Source organism: Mustela putorius, unplaced genomic scaffold, assembly GCF_011764305.1.
Source record: "Mustela putorius furo isolate JIRA1106 unplaced genomic scaffold, ASM1176430v1.1 tig00000407_pilon_pilon_pilon, whole genome shotgun sequence".
In the NCBI taxonomy this organism is placed as follows: domain Eukaryota; kingdom Metazoa; phylum Chordata; class Mammalia; order Carnivora; family Mustelidae; genus Mustela; species Mustela putorius.
In genome coordinates, this window is record NW_025421373.1 from 496,067 (window position 1) to 517,513 (window position 21,447).

Sequence of the window (21,447 nt, forward strand, 5' to 3'; positions counted from 1 at the left end):
CCAGTCATGATCCCAGGGTCCTGGGATTGAGTCCCACATCAGGTTCCTTGCTCACTGAGGAACTTGCTTCTCCCTCTGTCTGCTGTTCCCCCTGTTCATGCTGTCTTTCTCTCTCTCTCTCTCTCGCTCTCTGACAAATAAATAAATTTTTTTTAAAAATTTCTTTTTTCTTCCTAGGGAAAAAAATGAAGCTGGAGCCAAGGTAGTTGTAAAAACTTGTTTATTTTTTTTTTAAAAATAAATACAAAAATATAAATATAAAACATTAGCAGATAGAATTTGATGAAATGAAATTGCACAAATGTTTGTATACCAGGTTGCAAATCACACCTACTAACACCACATGTACTTTTTTTTTCTTTTTAATTTAATGTACAGAACAGGATATACCTTAAATTGTTTTTCTTCACCTTTTTAAAAGCTTCATTGGCAAGGGCAGGACGTGTATCTAACAGAAGCGGCTTGTTCGTGAGGTTGCTTAAGGGAGAACTATCCTGTTCATGTTTCTGAAAAATTATCTTTTATTTCTAAGATGGACAACACTGAATTTCCATAGCTTTGGCTCTTGGAAGTGATTAAATAAAATTTCGTATATATTCCATGAGACATCCTACAGGGGAAAAAAAAAAATTAATGTAATTAATGAACAAATTAAAAAAGGAAATGGGAAAAAATTGTGCTGCGTGGCAGGAAAATGCTCCTGAATATCAAATATTGTGTCGTGGAGACGACGTCTGTCGAGTTACTGCCTCTTCTTGCTTGAGCCGAGCAGACGCCGCAGGTCCTCGGTCACGGGTCCTTGTCACTTTCCCCGCCCCCGTACATCTCCGCCAGCTTGTTAAAGCGGGGGCCCCACTCGCGGAGGTAGTCGTAGTTTTGGTCTCCGTCCGTAGTGCCCGACTCCAGGGAGCTCAGCGACTCGGCCACGGAATCGGTCCCTTCGTAGGCGTAGGTGGCGAGCGAGTCGTAGGGGGGCGCCGTGGGGTCGAGGTCGTGCTCTTTGAGCCTTTCGTTAATGAAATCCCGGACGTCCGTGTTATCCGGCGCCGTGGGAGTCCTCCTCGGGATAAACAAAGTTTCCGGGATGATGTCTCGCCGGAGCTTCTTGTCCTCGATCGCCGCGGGGTTCCGCAGGGTGCCGATATCAAAGGCCTGCGTGTCCTCCTCGCCGCCGCCCTCGTCGTTATAGCTCACGATGTTGTCTCTGATGTCTTCTTTAGACAAGATCAGAGGCTCCTTTTTTCGCTGTCTTTTCAGGGCTGCAAACAGGACTACTATCACTTGAAAAGGAAATAAAAAGAAAAGGAGATTCATTAGCGGGCCATCTAAAACACTGCATAAATAACCAGCGGAAGGACTGGGGAGGAATTGAAGTGATGGAGGTTTTCCGGGACAGGCGAGGATTTCAGGTTCATGTTGTGCTTCCATCCGTGCTGGTGGGGGAAAGGGCAGAGGCAGCTGGGGGCTTAGCCAGGGTGGGTGGGGTATGCAAGCCGTGTTTCTAGTGCATTTTTAAAGCCATCTGGGATAGTTCTCAAAGGCAGTGTGATATTGTGTCTATTTTTCTAAGAACTGTTTGAAGTGAGTTCCTTATTGTACAGACATTATTTATACTTTGCATTGAATGGTGACATAAGGTGTTACATAAAAAATAGACACAAATTGAATTCGGCTTCAAGTAAAACAATTAAGAAGGATGAAAATATGCTCCTATTTTGCACATCCTTGTACAATATTAAAAAGGCAACATGCTTCACAAAATGCAGTGTTGGTTTTGGTTAAATAGCTTTGCTGATGGATGTACACCACCGGTTTAGCCATCTCTGGGGTATTACATAGAAATGTATATCACACATGAGACCAAAAAGAAAGTTACCCAGTCACACGATAGCAAAAAGTAAATTTCAATTTCTACATTGAATTACCTATAGAAAGCATGTAGGAACTTAGCTAGATATATCTCAAACAACAGGAGATCTACAAATAGCAATGTATATCATTCAGAAAGGGCATCTCCTGGACGCCTGGGTGGCTCAGTGGGTTAAACCTCTGCCTTCTGCTCAGGTTGAGATCTCAGGTTCTTGGGATCGAGCCCCCCCATCAGGCTCTCTGCTCAGTGGGGAGCCTGCTTCCATCCACCCCCTGCCCGTCTTTCTGCCTACTTGTGATCTCTGTCTGTCAAATGAATAAATAATATCTTTTAAAAAAGAAAAAGAATGGCATTTCCTTACTACTGATACCTAAGAAGGTATCACTAATGGCAACATAATGATTTTACTAATCATGATGATAATAGCATAAAAGACAGGAGAATGTTAAATTGTCTCTGGCTGTATTAATTTTCCACTCTCATTCACTATTTCCAAACATTTTGGACACGATCCCTGAAAAGAATAATTTTCAAGGAAACAAATCTAAATTCAATTAAATAAGAAAAGAGAGGGAAAATATTTTACAGGTATATGTATGATGAAATAGCTATATTTATTTAGCTTCTTTAGAAGAAACATTTAAAAGATATGGGGTTTATTATTATTATGAACTGAATGTGTCCTTTCAAAATTCATGTTAAAGCCCAGATCCCCAAAGTGATGATATTTAGAAGTGGTGGGATGCTTAGGGGGTAATTAAGTCAAAGCGTGGAGCTGTCAAGAATTGGATTAGGTGGTTTTAAGAAAAGAAACAAGAGGGAGGACTGCTGTCTGTCCTATGGGGATACAGCATAGACAGCCACATCGAAACCAGGAGGTATGCCCCCACCAAATCTGGAATCTGCCAGTGCCTTGATGTTGAACTTTCCAGCCTCCAAAATTATGAGAAATACATTTCTGTGGTTAAAACCATCCAGTCTATGGTATGGTTAGAGCGGACTGAACTAAGAGAATTACATTAGTATGGGGAGGGCTCTTAGCTTTTTTCTTTTTTATTAACACAGGACAGTCAGACGACCTGCCTTCAAGCTTCTGTGAAAGGGCAAACAAGGGGAATTTTTAATGCAAAAAAAATTAATAATAATAATAAGGTTTTAATCAACTGGTAAGTATCCTTGACCTTCAAAGTGGTTAAAAAATAAATAGGCCACCGCTGAGACAGAAAAAAAAATTACATTTATTCTTCAAGTCTTTCAAAAAAAATTTGCTTAAATTCATATATTCATGCACACACATAAACTCATAATGTAAAGATTTTAAGGCTTAGATTGTTTATTGTCAGCCAAACGATCTTACCCAGTAAAAAATGTTCTAATAATAAGGTTAATGAAACTTACTAAGATTGGCTCCAAAACCCAAGTTCATTTTACTGCTTCTTAAAATGTCAGATACAATGTTTTTTGATTAGGGTCATAGGAATATACACAATAGTTTTAAGATAATGCAACTGGAGGATAAACTTAATCTGATTTTTCATTCAAAAGCAGTTAAAAAGCAATTTGCTCCAGGTTATAAAATCAAGTATTATTGTTTCAGGGAAAGGTGAACCAGGTAAAGGGCTATTTTAACATGATTTCAGTGGAAAAGCTCCGTCCAGCCATCATACCAGTAAAAAGCTGGAAATAAACTTTACATTTCCTAAAAAAAACTAGCTATAAGGGACAGCGAAGTACCTGGCCTTGGTTGAGCTACTCAGAAATTGTGTAACCTTGAAAAAATGTTTTGGATAGCTCTAATTTTCAGTCTCGTGATTTCTGAAAGAAAGGCAATAAATATCTGATCAGATAAACTATTTTAATATAAACAACATCCTATCATTCATGTAGGTCTCTCTTCGATGATGGAGTTAATGGGGGAGGAGTTATTTTCATCACAGAATCTCTTATCCACAAATACACTAACGCAAACAGTCCAGGAAATAATCCCGATTTCCATGAGGTCGCTTACCCAGCAGAATGATGATACAGAGGAGAATGGCGATGAGGGCGCCGGTGCTGAGGCCAGCGGGGAGGAGCAAGGCTTCTGCGCTGCAGGACTGCATGTTGCCTTGGCTGTCGCAGGCGCACACGCGGATGGTCAGCGTGCCCGTGCTGCTCTGAATTGGGTAATCGTTGTCCGAGATCACCACAGGCAAGAGATACGTACTTATTTCGTGTCTATTGAATCCATTTTTTCTGGTTAAGATTCTGGCAGTATTATCTAAAATAAATTTTAACAGATAGATTACAGATGGCTTGGGATCGTCAATTTCTCTCATGCTGATCCCCGTGGCTTGATAGCCAAGTAAAGAGATGTTTATGTAAAATATAAAATGAAGATCGGTTTTCCTGTAACATGCCTACAATGCAACATTTTAAAATACCGATAAGATAAATTAGGTAATTTGAGGAGTCTCAGACTATGTTTATTTATTTGATTTCCAAGTTTTTGGCAGATAATGGTAAGATGGTGAATTTTTATAAGTGAACATTTTATCAGGATAGCAAGGATACTGGCATACTGTTTTTCAGAGTTTTCAGAAAACACAAGCATAGCAAGAAAAAAAATCATAGTGAGTATTTTCTATTTATATATGCATATATGTTTATACATACAAACACAGAATATACACATTAACCCAATACTCGTGAAGAAAAATATGAACGAATAAATTTTACGGGTAGTTGGACTTTTAAAATCAATCACACACTCGAAATCCTTCAAGAGTCACAATATATGAACAATGGTGAACAAGTTTGCTTTTTTCTTTATTTCTTTTAAAGATTTTGTTTATTATTTATTTATGTATTTTATTTATTTATTTATTATGTATTTGTTTATTTCAGACAGAGAGAAAGAGAGAGTCTGAACAGGGGAAGGGGCGCAAGGAAAGCGAGAGACAGAATCCCAGGCAGACTCCACACTGAGCACAGACCTGCTGCAGGGCTCGATCCCATGACCCTGAGATCCTGACCCGAACCTAAATCAAGAGTGGGGTGTTCAACCAAGACACCCAGGTTCCCCAGCAAGTTATTTAATGTTTCTGAACTTCTGATTTCTACTCATTAAAACAAATACAATCTATAACCCATCTGGCGACAGATGTGGACTACTAGATAAATGCACAGGCAGATGTAAGGATTTAAAAAACCCAAGCATCCTACTAACTAGTATATTGCTACAGATATTTTCTTTATCTGATAACATCCAGTATCCCTCAATGGAGGTTGTGCTTTTACTTTTTTTTATTTTTTTGAGGTTGTGCTTTTAACAAAAAAGATTTCACCTAACCATCTATAATCAATATTTTTTAAAAAATCAATATGTACACAGATGATAATTTCCTATTGTTTGTCCAATGCACTTAGTCTTCTTTAGCCAATCTGGTAAGCCTGCTCAAAATGTTAATGTAGGGAAAGGAGTGAATCAGCTAGTTGCTAAATCAAATATGACAGGGGAAAAAAAGGTGAAACTTTCTTGCAGGTAGAGTTGTTGAACATAAAGCAGTAATTTCCTAAATTATTAGTAAGAAGTCATTTCTACTATATCAGTTAACTATAAAGGCTAGGGAAGAAGATTACCAAAATATAAGACGTACCTAAGCAAATTTAAAAAATAAATTTAATCCTGGCATTTTGCAAATTTGACTTATCTTCCAAAAAGTATTAGGGTATAATTCTTCTGTTCTCAAATCTACACTAAAATAAATATTTATATGCATATGGGCATATGTTTTTCCCATTTTCTTTTTTTAAGTTTTTATTTAGATTTTAGTTAGCATACAATGTCATATTAATTTCAGGTGTAGAAGTTAGTAATTTATCACTTCTACACAACACCTAGTACTCATCATAAGTGCACTCCGTAATCCCCATGACCTACAGGACCTGTTCACCCACCCACCTCCCCTCTGATAACCATCAGTTTGTTCTCAACAGTTAAGAGTTTATTTCTTGGTTTGCCTCTCTCTCTCTTTTTCCCTTTATACCTTTGTGTTGTTTTTTTAAATTCCACAACTGAGTGAAATCATACGGTATTTGTCTTTGTCTGACTGACCTATTTAGCTTAGCATAATACTCTGAAGCTCCCCCCATGTCATATCAAATGGTCAAGATTTCATTCTTTTTTGTGGCTAAGTGTGTATATATATGTACATATATATATACACATATGTATATGGATATATATATATGTAAATATGTATATATGTGTGTGTGTGTATGGCACTTCCTCTTTATCCATTCATCAGTTGATGGATACTAGGACTGTTCCCATAATTTGGCTATTGTAGATAATGCTGCTATAAACACTGGGGTGCATATATCCCTTTGAATTAGTACTTTTATGTTCTTTGGGTAAGTAACTAGTAGTGCAATTACTATACCACAGGGTGCTTCCATTTTTAACTTTCTGAGAACCTCCATACTGTTTTCCAGGGTGGGTGCAGCAGTTTGCATCCCCAACAACAGTGCAAGAGGGTTCTCCTTTCTCCACATCATTGTCAACACTCATTCATGATAATAACCCTCAACAAAGTAGGTTTAGAGGAACCATATCTCAATATTATGAAGGCCATACATGAAAAACTCACAACTAATATCATCCTCAATGGGGAAAAACTGAACTCTTTTCCTCCAAGGTCAAGAACAAGACAGGGATGTCACCTCTCATCACTGCTAATTAATAAAATACTGGAAGTCCAAGCCTCAGCAATCAGACAACCAAAAAAATAAATAAATAAAAGACATCAGAATCAGCCAGGAAGAAGTAAAGTTTGCACTGTTTCCAGATGGCATGATACCCCATAAGGAAACCTAAATACTCCACCCAAAAACCACTAGAACTGATCATGGAATTTAGTGAAGTTGCAGGATACAAAGTCAATGTAGAGAAATCTGTTGCATTTCTATATATCGATAATGAAAATTAAATTAAGGTATCAATTCTCAAAAAACAAAAGATACGTAGGAATAAACCTAACCAAGGGTTGAAAGATCTATACTCTGAAAAGTATAAAACACTGATGAAAGAAACTGAAGATGACACAAGGAAGTGGAAAGACACTCCATGCTCATGGATTGGAAGGACAGATATTGTTAAAATTTCTATACTACCCCAAACAGTCTGCACATTTCATACAATCCCTACCAAAATACCACCAACATTTTTCCACAACTAGAACAAACAATTCTAAAATTTGTATGGAACCCCAAATAGCTAAAGCAAATTTGAAAAAGCAAAGCAAAGCTGAATGCAATAGTTCCAGACTTCAGCTTCTAGTACAAAGCTATAGTGATCCAAACAGTACTGGTATAAAAACAGACATATCGATCAACAGAACAGGATAGAAAACCCAGAAGTGAAACTGTAACTATATAGTCAACTAATGTGTAACAAAGTAGTAAAGAATATCCAAGGAGGAGAAGAAAGTCTCTTCAACAAATGGTGTTGGAAAAACTGGACAACTACATGCAAAAGAATGGAAGTGGAACACTTCTTCTTCTTTTTTTTTTTTTTTTAAATGTCAAGCACCAAAATAAATTCCAAATGGACTAAAGACCTAAATGACCTAAATGTTAGTTAGACCTGAAATCATAAAAATCCTAGAGGAGAACACAGACAGTATCCTCTTTGACTTGGCCATAACAACTTCTTTCTAGATATTTCTCTGGAGACCAGGAAAACAAAACCAAGGATAAACTATTGGGACTTTGTCAAAATTAAAAGCTTCTGCACAGTGAAAAGAAACGGTCAACAAAACTAAAAAGCTTTCTAAAGAATGGGACAACATATTTGCAAATGACATATCTGATAAAGGGTTATCTAAAATATATAAAGAATTTACAAAACTCAACAGCCAAGAAACAAATAACCCCACAAAACAAAAACAAAAAACCCAACTAAACCAATTAAAAAGTGGGCAGAAGATATGAATAGATATTTTCCCAAAGAAAACATACAGATGGCCTGCAGAGACATGAAAAGGTGCTCAATATCACTGATCATCAGGAAAATACAAATCAAAACTATAATGAGACATCACCTCACACCTGTCAGAATGACTAAAATCAACAACAGAAGAAACAACAGATGTTGGCATATCGGTATATTTAGAATCTTCTTGTCTTATTCTTTTTTAACTTTTCAAAAGGTTCTAAATCTTATTTTTGCCTACAATACTTTTAATACATTGAAGAATAAAGTGAAGTTTTACCCTAAACTAATCATCCTATTCAAATCATTTTATTAAACATTCAGAAGGTCATCATACAGTTATGCTTTTGACCTATAAGCTAGGGAAGAGGAATTTAAAGAATCAAAAGCTCCAAGTGTGGTATCACAGAAACAGGCAATTAATTTTTAAAAATGATAACATAAAATTAAAGTTTTCTAATATGAACATTTAGACAAATACAAGGGCTTTTTCTTAAGAAGAGCCATAAGGTGATGTCTGTATCATTGGAATTTCTTTCAAAATGCACTCAATTAAAAAAAAAACTGAGTTTATGCACTTTGGAATAGTGAGTTATGCAATAGTGAGTTCATTCCATCTGACTTTAGTGGTATTCTATATAATGACATGTTCAAATATATACTCATAGGGCTTTGATTCTTGTTTTGAGTAATTTATGTAAGATCAGGAACTCTTCTGAATATAGAAAGATGGCCCTACTTGTTAAAAATAAATTAGGATTCGTCTTAAGGTGCTTACCTACTAATTGTGAGATGCTGTGATAAGGTAATACTATTTCAAGTGTCTATTACTTTTTAAAATTGGCTTGTTGGGATCCATGACTCAGTTTAACAGAAGCATAAAGCAAATTGAAATGCACTTAGAAAGAGATATAATATTGTCAAATCAGTACCAGGGATGTCTAATCTAAGTTCTATATTTAGGATGCCAGATTGAGCAAATAAAATGATGGGTGCTGTTTTGCTGATATTCAAATGGAACTGGACATCTTGTATCTTATCTGCCAACTCTATGACAATTTTTCACATCGCAATTATTTTACATGTTCAGAGGAACATCAGATGTTCAGATGGAAAAGATGTTCAGATGGAAAAGAGACATTTCAGAAACTACTGAATTAACTACTGATTTAATAAACAGATGTTACCAGTGGATGCCCTCTTTTCAACTGAATTGTGTAGTTTGTGCTGTATCAAATACCTCAAACAATAACTGGGTTAATGGAAAACTATCCATTATCTTACACTTCTTTCTGATATTCTGAAAGCCATCAAGAGGTGATAGAGCAATCTGGTTCTGCCAGTGGATATATATTGTTACGGAGGTGTTATAAATATGCCAATGTAGTTATTAAATGTATTTTAAGAATAACTATATCTACCCTCTTCCAAGATAAGTATGCCTTTTTAAAGAAAGATTAGCTGATATAATTAGTTTAACATAAATTTATTAAGGGGAAACAGGCTCTAACTATATACTTTTGTTTAGGCTAGAATAATTACCATGTATATTTTCAAAGAATAAAGCTGCTCAGCTTTTTAAAAATAGTTACCATTTTCATATTTTTTCCTCTAAAATATGTTTTTGTCCTCTTGGGGAATATAAGAAATACAAACAGTACATTTTAATCACAGAGACATTATAAAATTTATATATTGTACAGAAGAATTGTGTATCTTACCTTTGCAACTGCCTTTGTAGTGAAACCCCTCACAGACTAATATGGACACTTCTTCTCACTCATATCCCATGCCTTTTTGGCTTTGTGAATATGTTGCTGCTAAATCTCATTGAAATTGCACAAGGATCTCACTGAGTCATTCATTTCTCTACCCCATGTGTCTGATTATTTCCAGCCTTTCTAATGCTTTCAAGATTCAAACTTTTGACTAGTACTCATATTGAACCCTCTTTCACATCTTTATTGTTTTGAAATTTAAGAGAATGAATATGGTCAAGAAAGAAATTAATATCTCATTAGATGTCTGATGAAAACAACATTTTGTAACATAGATCAGTTCATTAATACATAAAATGATTGTTACTTTGGAGAAAAGGTCTTGCTAATGTCATCTGAAATCATAATGATGATGTACTAAAATTTACCTTCATTATCCTGTACTGTGAAGTTTGGATTGACAGCAGCTAAACTGAAGAAAAATTTCTGTCCACCTAAAGGGTCATCCTTGTCTACTGCGCTTATAGTCTGTATTAGCTGCAGAAAGAAGAAAAATGCGTATTTATCAAACATCTATGGTTATAGTTTGCTTTACAATATGTAATTTTTTAACATTTACTTTTGTCTAAATTTCAAGGCAGTTGATTTTCTTCCTTGTGCATGAATCTTTTATTCCATCTTTTTAATTATTACTTTGACTTTAAAAAAGTCTCTCTCTCTCTCTCTCCCTTCCTCTCTGCTTTTTTCTGTCTCTATTTCTCTCTCCCTCCTTCTCAATTTCTCCCAAATATTATCCATTTCTTCAAAATAACAAATGGCAATATTATATTCTTTGTAGTCTTATTAACTTAGATATAGTATTTGACATGAGTAGGTTATTACATATGTATTTAAACAATGATCTGGAAAAGTTTATCTAATGGAGGAAAACTTTAGAAACCTATTGTGATTATGGCTTTTCTCCTTATCAAAAGTGAAAACTATTCAAAGAATGTATAGATTTCATAGATAATATCATGCAAAACTTTTTAAAGGAAAGACTTAAAGATTATGATCTACTTTAATAGTAATGGTTCACTTTATTTACATTGTCAATAAAATTACATTTTTTAATTCAATATATGTGTAACATGCAAAATGGTTATTTTATAATCATCTCTGATTTATTTTAGGATAAGATACAATATAAGGAGCTATCTGGTAACAAAGCATAAAATGTAACACCTTTTACTATAATTAGATCACTTTGAACATGTATGATTAATATTATATAAATATATATGTACCATATGACTATGTACTTTTTTGTATATATATAGAATTTGTCCTTAACTTATATGTATAATAACATTTTATATAATTTTTTGCATATCTTAATTTCGCAAGAGAACGTCAGAAGTTGCTAAATTTGTATACCATATATAAATGGTGAAATTTATGCTTAACTGAAAAGAATGTGCTTTACCACATTGACTTATTTAACAGGGTGTCAATACTTGATGAAAATATTTGTTGCTGATGTTTTGTTGCTGTAAAAGGAGATTTCAAGTTTAAAATATTATATAATTGTAAAAAATAAAGAATTATTTAACCTTTCTATATACAATTAAATTTTCTTTTAAATTATCTTATAAAAATAAAATTGTGATAAATTTTAGCTGTTCCCTATTTAATTCAACTCTAGCCACTGATTTCAAAATAATACAAGAAATATAATTAGATCAAACAAAGATAAATGTTTAGGAATAAGCAGCCCAAAAAATCATTGAAACTTTGAGTAATTTTAAAATAGATTTTAAAATATAACATAACTTATTTAATGAAGTTTTAATGGTAATTCAAGATTAAGTAGAAAGCAAGGATTTATTGCTAATTGCTTACCTATCCAATATAAGACCAAAAATGGTACATATGTGTAGATATGTGAAGGAATTAAAGAGAAAAATGTATAAAAAGTATTAGTTAATACCCTTTAAGAGGTTTCAATTCAGTTACAAAATCATTCTTGATTGACTTGTTGTCAAGCAGTCTAAAAGATTTTATTTTTAGTGATTTAAGAATAAGCTGAAGGGAAAAAATGACATAAAAGAAACAACATCAAGTAAGGTAGTAGACTTAATAAAATTTCTATGTTTATATATATACCATTAAGATTAATATTTTAGCACATATATAGATACAAAATGATAGAAATTTAAAAGTAGAGCTAACGGTCTTTTAAAACAAAAAATATAATGTCTCATAATAAATATGCATTTTCAACTGTGATTAAAAATTACAATTTCAGAAAATAAAAAATTAAAAAAAATACCAAAACACACACACACACACACAAAATTACAATTTCAGTTTATATTTATAAACCAAAATAATACATTTCAGAGAACAAAATGGCCATATCTGTACATATATCTGTAAGAAGTTATAATGGTTTACACAAAAATTCTTAATTAATATGTTATTTGAATAAAAGACGATAGCATTGTTGGTTTCAAAATTAGTAATTTACTGATATATTTTCTTAAATGTTATTAAGGAACTAGCCCCTGAGTTGTTCAAGGATCAAATATATTTTGTTTTGGCGTATATTTGTTTATTTGTTTCCGTATATGTACCATATATACATGGATATAATATATACATAGGCATATGTACATATATGTGTATGTATATACATGTATGTATGTGCTAAAATAGAATTCAGAAGTTGGCAACATGAAGGAGATAAAACCAGCTGGTCTTTCTATAGAAACACTTGCAATTTATTCCTCCTGGAGTCAAGTTCATTTTAACTCATTTCCAATATAATAGGTTGCCACAATTATGGGGGAAAAGTAAAAGCACTGGTGATGTCCAGTGTTCATCTTTGAGCACATGAAGAATAGACACAGATAAATCATTTATATTTAATCTCCTTAGCTCTTATATAAATGGTTTGCATTTTTACTAGGCTATTCTAAAATAATCTCAAGTAAACTTGAGGTTTTTTTCAGTGATCATACCGTAATGGAGTGTGGGATGATGACGGGATTTTAAGATATTTAAGTAAGAAAACTGGTCCCTAAGTTTTAATGTTTCAGCTTTTTCAGTGGAAAGAGTACCAGTTAGGGAAGTAACTCAACATTGTTCCATGGAAATATGTAATAGGATATTTGGGGTCTGACAAAGGCCTAGACACAATCTGTGGGTAAGTGTAAGCAGCAGTCCTCCCTGGGGAGACTCTGCAAAATCTGGGAGACTGAAATGCTCTTTCTTCTCATAAAGATTAAAAATGATTGAAATATATTGACTGAAGGAGTAAAACTTATTGACTGAAGGAGTGAGACATGCGTGAGGGAAAATGAAAGAAAAATGAAACAGCTAGTCTTCTCGCCTCTCCTTTCCCAAGATGCTCTTTCTGAGGTGGGTAAGACAGGGAGTGAGGTAGCCTGGTTCAGGCGCAAGAGGGGACTGGGAATTTACATCAGCTTTAAGTTGCATCTTTTCCAAAGGGGAACGTCTCCTACCCGTAGAGCAGAGAATAGACAGAAAAGGAACTCTGTCTGTCTTCTCATTGTGTCCACACACCAAACAGAGGGAACCATTTCCTATGCTGTCCTTCAAAGTGCCACTTTAATAAAACAGTACTTAATTCAGAGGAGAATTGGGTGGGTTGAAATACTCTATAAATAACTAAAGTACACCCGCGAGTTCTAACAAGCTACAACATCCCTAGAAGGAGGGAAGACAGATTAACATAAAATTCAAGGAAGGTTTGGTGAAGGACTTTTCCAAATAACCCCCTTGGTTTTGCCTGCTAAGCTGTTGCAACCTAGAATTCCATCACTGAGTACATAATGGTTTATTTAGTTCAAGCAACCATTGATCAGCCAGGAGACCAAAATGACATTTAACAAACTGATCTTATTAAAAATAACTACTATGGGAAGCTATAGCACATTCAGCTGATTAGACAAAAATTACTAATCATGTTATTCTTATCAAGTTTGTCCAGATAGGCTACTTTTTAAATTAAAATTGTCTTTGATTTTATTGTTTTCCTGCAATATGCCAACTGGTTTCTAAAATCCCCCAATTATAAAGTTACTGAACCAGATTTAGTTTTTATTTTTCAAAGATGCATAAGGGAAAAAAAAAAGACCCACAATCCCTTATTTTGTATATTTTGAATACATTTGGAAATCAGTATTTTAAATGACTCAAATGCTCTGAAAAGATATCTCTTGAAAATCAAATGGAATAACCATAGAGGGAGCAATGCATGCGGCAGTTGTAAAGTGGGTAATTTATCTCTTAGAGAAAAGGCTTCAACTTATATCATGCTGAGCCTTCCAAGCAGAGTACTATTTGGAATGGTATTTCCAGGGCAAACACTGTTTCATTACGAAGTAGGTCGGAAGTAGCTTTGTCATTTAAATGTTCCAAATTAAACATTTCCATAACATTTTCAAATAAAAAAAAAATAAATCCAATTGCAGCAATTTCACCATTTCAAACAATAGACAGGCTATTGAATTCCTGTTAGAATCTTCAGAAGGAAGAATTCATGTTACCCCACAACGTAATTTGCATAAAAATGTAACAATGACATTGATGTTTATAGGGAGCATCAAATGATGTCAAAACACAATGTAGTTTTGTGATGGCTCCTCTTTCTTTAATAAAACACATTTGATTCCCAATTATTATTTATAACATGCAGCTTCCTTCTGTGAAGATAGCACTCAAACCAATTAAGAGCATTTCTCTTGAGCCATATACACTGGAGCTTTTCAAACAACAAAATGAGTCCACTGAGAAAAAGACTTAAAGAGTTATAAACAAAGCTGATGTAGGAAGAATGTTCTAAAGGAGGAAAACTAAGTCATTAAGCACTCTAAGTGTTGCTATAATGATGAAGTACAAGTATAAATTTAAGGAGTGAATCCTGCAGCCCTGCTTTGAAAGCATTTGCATACATTGGAATATTGATGCACTGTTTTGCTGATCCCATGTGTCGGTGTTCTCCTAACTTCCATCTCCCACCTCTTCTAGCGGTTATCAGTATTTACCTAGAGAAATGGTAGAGGGTTTTTTTTTTTTTTTTCCTGGTTTTGTTTGTGAAAATTTACAAAGTGAAAGTTATTTCTTCCTACATCTTGACTTTTGTGGCAACAATGATATACTTTCATTTGAACTTCACGAAAGAAATGTGAAACAAGCTATAGGGTCATTTGGAACCCTAAAATTTTATCAGCCTTTTTTTATTTTTTAATATTACTGGGACTTATATGAACATTTTTATCTCTGTTTACTCATTCTTCTTAAGATTGGGACTGGAAAACATTTAATAAGCCATTAAAATCTTCTGAAGCTTTTAGTCGTATGGGTGCTCACCTGCCCTGGTCTCGCGTTTTCACAAACAAAAGTGTCATAGAACACAGCAAATTGTGGGGCGTTGTCGTTAACATCCAAAATTCTCACAAAAACAGCCACGCGAGTCATCTCTTTGGGATTGTCTAGAAAAGGGAAAAGAAAAATTTGTTTAGGAAGACAAATGTGTGCACCAGGTTTAATTTATATAAGTATCTTGTGGATACTAAGTGCTCACATAAAAATAAGCATTGTGTTCATTCTGCCAACATAATGAGCAAATACAATAAAGAAAATTACTACAGAGCCTAATTAAGTAGTCATAAATTCAGTTATTATTGGCCTCAAAGGAACTAGTATTATTTTGGAAAATCTTTTAAAAAGCACAATCCAGTGTAACTGAGTTTGTTTTGTATTTGTGGCTTTACAGTCCAAATATGTAAAATAAGAACAAGTATTTATTAAATATTTGTCATGCAGTATTATATTAAGCTTTACTGAGTTTTTGGATGAAGAAATAATTTTAAATAAACTATTAACTCGCCCATGCTCATTAGCTCCTAAGTGGGAGTTGTTATATTTCAACTTAACCTCCTGACGACTTTAATCATGAAAATGTGGTCCAATGGCTACTCCGAACTCCCCTTTTGGAAATTTTAATATATAGCTACTAATTTTACAAGTTTGGTGAAAATTCACAGGAAAATATAAGCACATGAATATTTCATTAATTGTTACCAGTATTACTTCAATAATCCAGGCTCAATTTTGTATAATAAAATTAGCTCAATAGTGACATACAGTATAATAATCATGATTTTTTTGCTACAAATATTGAAATCAAAAGCATCCAAGTGTTCACATAAAAATATGCATTAAAAATTGTCTTGATTTGTAAATGGAATTTTAAAATATGAATGTCTATTTAGCTTAGCCTTGGGTAACACCCTCGTATTAGTCAGAATTGTATAATCTCCACAAAAGGACTTTTCTAGGCACTAGTATTGGTATCTGAGAGTGTCCTGACATCGTAAATTCAGGTTATATTTATCAGCTTTTGTGATATCCGAAGCTTAGTCTTTGGGTGCAGTTCAGCTTCTGTGTGGACTTCAGCAAAGTCAAACTGAAGATCAACGGAAAAAAAGAAAGGAGGTAAGTAGCTAAAAGCAAAGCAAAACAAAACAAATAACAAATGAGTGAGGGACAATAGCAATCTTATTAAACAGCCTCTACTAACATGGGTTAGGGATCGTACTATTTACCTTTGTGAAATGTATCTGACTTGCTAATTTTAATCTATAGAGTTTTCATATACAAAGGTAAGAAAGTATTGTCTTGTACAGATAGGGAGGTTATTACCATGCAAAATAATTTATTTCTCCTCCTTTCTCTCCATGTAATTACACTGTTAGTAAAATAATGAAGTCAGCACTTTTAAAAATAATGTGGAAGAACTGATTACTCAGCAGAGACGTTTACAAGGTTGAGTCGTTATGAAGGAAGGCAGACAGAATTCTAAATCCGTGTGAAGTGTCTTTATCTGCCTTCTTTTTTTCAAGAGAAACTTGAAGACAAATGCATCCTCTAACACTCCTTTCCAGTCTTATCACTCCCGTATATTCCATTCTTAGGTTCTGATTTCCCATTTGCTAATGTAGTGCCTATTGTTTACTACTTAGCACATCAGGTGGTTGGAGATTCCAGACCCTGGTGTAGAACGGAATTGCTTGAAATCCCAGATTCACCACTCACTCATTGTGTGCCTCCGGTCAATGTACTCCATCTCTCAAATGCTTCAATTTACCCAGTTAGAAACTAAAATAGAACTTCTAATCTATGGGGTTATTTGAAAAATTAAGTCACTTAATGCATGAAAACTATCAAACACTGTTATCAAGGTATTAGTTCCTTGGTAAACACTCAATATATGTCAACTATTAAAATCATCTTTATTATCACTGTGATACCTCTTTCATCTTACATTGCTTGAGAGTTTACGTTGTGTCGGCTCACACAAAGCACTCACACAATAAAAAAAATACGTTAACTAGTTTCCCTACAGTTCATACATTTGGGGAGCAGTGGAGAAAGGAGAGAAAAAAAGAAAAGAAGAAAAATTCTATTCCATTCTTTCTCTAGCCCACCTAGTCCTTAACCATTTGCAAATAGCCAGAGTTCACCTACAAAGTGTTTGTCACAAAGGAATTCACAACCTACTAGAGCTATGACGTTGCTATGGGTGTGAGTAGGAAGGTATGATTCTTCTGTATTTTCTAGCATGTGGTTTTTCACCTAATAGAGTTGGTGACACAAGTAAAATATTTTCTTTCCATTGTCTTGACATCAATGTAACACTTGCTAGAAGTCAGGAGAAGCAGAACAATGTCATATCTGAAAACTACACTGTTGGCCTTTCCCTGACACAAAATGACGATTCTCCAGCTTTACAAATCACTCAAAAAGTCTCTTCAAATCAAAAGCTAAATCCACAAGGATAAATGTGTTTGTAAAACATTAGGCTTAGAATCACCTGTTCAAACAACAGTGCTCACCCTAACCTTTTTACTGGTGGATATCGCAGTAAAAACATAAAGCATTCCATGAAGCATCATAGGGAACGGTAGTTGGAATATTTACCACCCGATTCTCTTTCAGAGTCCTGCAGGCACACTCTCCTCTAGCAAGAATATATCAGCAATAAAGGACCCTAGAATGTGAAAGCATTCTGATCTATTCGGGGTCTTTGCCCTATCCAAGAAAACAAAAGCTTATACTGTTATCTAGAAATCCCAGCCTTTGCAAAGATGTATCTTTTCTACCTGCTTAGGGCAAGAATTTCCACTCTCAAGGAACTAGGCATAGATAATGGAGTTCTTTGGTCATAAACTTTGCTCTACTGTTCTCAGTAGATGATTATAGTCAAGTTTTCAGATGTGGTGAGAGGAACTCATTATGGATTTCAACGATCCAATTGTGACCTTAATTTTAGATTCTTAATTCTCCAAATGGCATTTAAAAAATATTTTTGAAGAAGGAAAAGAGAAGTTATTTCATGGTGTAATGCACAAAATATTCACCTGAGGTGGCCCTTGCCATAGGATGTGACACATGCTGTGGAAGGTAGAATTAAACTGTTAGAGGCAGGGCTTGAAAATGCACTGGTAGGAAGTACATTTAAACATCATTCTGCCCTGCTTAGGGCTTGGTGTAGTGCACACTTACCACAAACCCAGGGCTTAAAATCTAGTAAAAACAATTTCCTATATGCTGTTTCCCTTTCTCCCTTATCCATTTAACGCCCAGAACAGCATAATAGGCTTCTGACTGCTTGAGGCTTGGCAGGTACGCATTTCCAGCAGTTACTCCATAAATTGATTTCACTTAAGGGCAAAAAATAGGTTTAGTTCTTAAAAAGAAGAACGTAATTGGCTTAGCTTTTTACAGAATTGTAATTACTTCAACTAGCTTTAGAACTTAAATTTCTCAAAGTATCTGAAATGGAAAATGCAATTCCTAACTCATTAGGCTTGAATTAGGATCTTGAATCAAGCAGAGAGCACAGACAACCATGATGCTGGAATGATCAGATTGGACCCTGTTGGACACATCTAACTGCAGTGACATGGAGATAGATAATAGGGGGAAAAAAAAAAAAGAAAGAAAGAAAGAAAGAAAAGAAAGAAAGAAAAAAGCCTTCCTTAAAAGAAAAACAAAAAAAAAATTTCTTCAGTCACCCTTAAAAGACACAGCCATTTATATCTGACTACGGAAAAACTGGGTCATTTGGATGGTGGAATTAATCAGCATTTCAGAGCCAGATTTAAGGAGAAAGCTAAATCTACCATTTTATCCTGAAGCTTTGAATTCATTGTTAATGATCAGTCCAGCCTCGTTCCATTTTTCTGAGACTTTTGGCGATTTGGTCCCATTGCTCTGCCTTCCAAATCCTGGAACGGTGGCTTCAAATAATTTGACCTTGATACGTGTTTGTGAATTCAGCTTCGTATTTCAGGTCTGGAATTTATAGGCTTAGTTTTTCACCATCATTCAGTCCCTAATTAATGCTTCTTTTTAGAGTAAAGAGTTGCTTCATTCCAGTAAATCACAGCACAGGATGTAGAGACCTGAACAAGTTTGCCTGAGTGGACAAAGTGGCTGCACAGGCCTGAGTCACTGCACAGGGCTTCACTCTAAGAAGGGCCCCATGCTTATTTTAAGGCTCTGCTATTCCCATGTTAAATGTCTTAGTCATTTTTGAGCAAGACGTCTGACGTTTTGTCTTATAATGCCCCCCACAAATTATGCGGCAAGTCCTTGAATGGGCAAGAATCTTTGCAATTAGAGACAGATATGATTTTGAATCCTGGATCTGACTGTTATTATTTGGATAAAATTCTGTAAATTAGGTGTAGAATTCAGTATTGGATCTGAAAAGAGAAGGATTAGTTTTAAATCTCAGTTTTACTACTTCTGGCCTGGTGACTTTGGGCAAGGTACCAAAACCTCTGGATCCTTCGTTCCTTCTCTGTGAAAAAAGGTCAGTAAGAATATTACTAGAAGAAAATTAATATAAAATTCCTAACATAATACCTGGCATAGAGTGCTTAATGTTAGCTATTATTACCAATACCTGGGTTTCCTCACCTGTAAAGAGGAAGAAATAATACTTACCTACATGTTTGTTGTTAAATGGTACGTTTAGCATTTAGCATACATTTTAATTTATAGTGTCTATGTAATAAATCTAATTCATATACTTTCCCCCAAAAAAGGATATCTTTAGGTCCAATTTTTAGATAATTTTTATTAGACAATATTGAATGTTGATTTGGTCTACCTACAACTATACCTCAGTATATAGGGCAACTATTGAAAAAGAATTATAGATGTTGAGAAGTCTTTTTTTTTCTTGAAATCAATGCTTTATTCTTTTTTTATTAAGATTTTGCTTAAATTCAGGTTAGTTAATATATAATGTAGTATTAGTTTGAAGCATTTTAAAACCTTAGACTAAAATTACAATTCATATGTATAATGAGAAGAAATTATTATTATTATTTTTAAAGATTTTATTTATTTATTTGACAGACAGAGATCACAAGTAGGCAGAGAGGCAGGCAGAGAGAGGAGAAAGCAGCTCCCTGTCGAGCAGAAAGCCCAATGCGGGGCTCGATCCCAGGAGCCGGGGATCATGACCCAAGCCGAAGGCAGAGCCACCCAGGTGTGCTGAGAAGAAATTATTTATAATATGAAATAAAACCTAATATATGTTAAATATTATAAAGTTCATCTTACTGATTTCAGCAGCTATAACAGTAAGATTGTGCCATTGAGATAGTTCACGGTCAAGGGGCTTTGATGTGTAAAGGGATCCATTTCCAGAATGTATGTTAAAGATCCTGTCAAGGTCCGTATGGCGATCCAAGGAAAATCTGGATGTAGAAAGAGAAGCAAAATACATAACAATATTAACATTTGTAGGAGAAAATGGTGTAATGTAAACACACACATAGTAATGTAATAATTTCATAGGAGTATATATGATACTGATATAGAATGAAGACTATATCATCAATTTATCACACACACACACACACACACACACACACAAACACACAGGATAAACCCCCTCCTACTCCCCCAACTCCCCCACCCTCCCCACCGCCCAAAATCTCTACCTTCCTCCTCTTTCTAAGGCATGAGCTGGCACTTTGTTCAGCATTTAAAATGATGGCCTTCTGAATATTTGCTTTATTAAATCACTATCTATTGCCATATTCAACTGACTGGGAAGTATTTTTTTTTTCTCACAAAGTAGTTGACATTACAGATGGCTACATTACCGACTGACCTTACCTAGAAGCTGAAAATTCTGTTAAGGAATTACTGTAAGGATCAAATGCAAAAAAGCATTCCCAGAAGCAAAGTCTTTTTCATAGTTATAAAATTGGAGTCAACATTAGTTTCAACAGACTAGTATGTTATCAATCTATGATGCTGTTTAGTAACTCCATGGTATGATACTCATGTAGCTTCAGTTTATTAACCATATATACCATTTAAAAATGTATACATTTTAACTAAAGATGTTTTAAAAACAGAAAAGTTGGGGTTAGAGTTTTCTTACATTTGTACCAAGTAAAGTCTTAGTAAAAAAAATAAAGTCTTAGCATATGTATAAGAAACCAACTATGCTGCAAATTGATTAAAGTCATTGTGTTGGATATCATTCTAAAGTCAGGTTTATCAATCAGGTTGCTAAAGTTGGGATAAAATCCCATTATTTGGGAGACTGTCAGGCACAATTTAAAATAGTTATACCCCTCATCAGTTCCCACCACTTCACAATCCTGGTGGCTTACAAATAAATGCTTTATAGTCCCTGGGTTAGCAAGCATAATCCTCAAATAACATTTAACGTTCCATATTAAAAAAAAAATAAATAAAAGTAAAATAAAACGAAGATGATAAGTCTGGGAGTAACATTCAGTAATGGCATATCTTTTCCCAAGCCCCAACTGTCACTTACATTA

At 34.6% G+C, this 21,447-nt stretch overlaps 1 protein-coding gene across 1 annotated transcript in view; it reads right to left on the reverse strand.

The window, feature by feature from the left end:
- Window positions 1-203: 203 nt before the first annotated feature.
- LOC101677505 (cadherin-10) overlaps window positions 204-21,447 on the reverse strand; it is a 172,531-nt gene continuing 151,287 nt past the window's right edge. The window contains exons 8-12 of the mRNA XM_004738087.3: window positions 20,210-20,346; window positions 14,939-15,060; window positions 9,991-10,099; window positions 3,879-4,130; window positions 204-1,280 (exon numbers count right to left, since the gene is read on the reverse strand). Coding sequence (XP_004738144.1) covers window positions 790-1,280; window positions 3,879-4,130; window positions 9,991-10,099; window positions 14,939-15,060; window positions 20,210-20,346 — 1,111 coding nt within the window. The 3' untranslated portion in view covers window positions 204-789. The remainder of the gene's footprint in view (window positions 1,281-3,878; window positions 4,131-9,990; window positions 10,100-14,938; window positions 15,061-20,209; window positions 20,347-21,447) is intronic.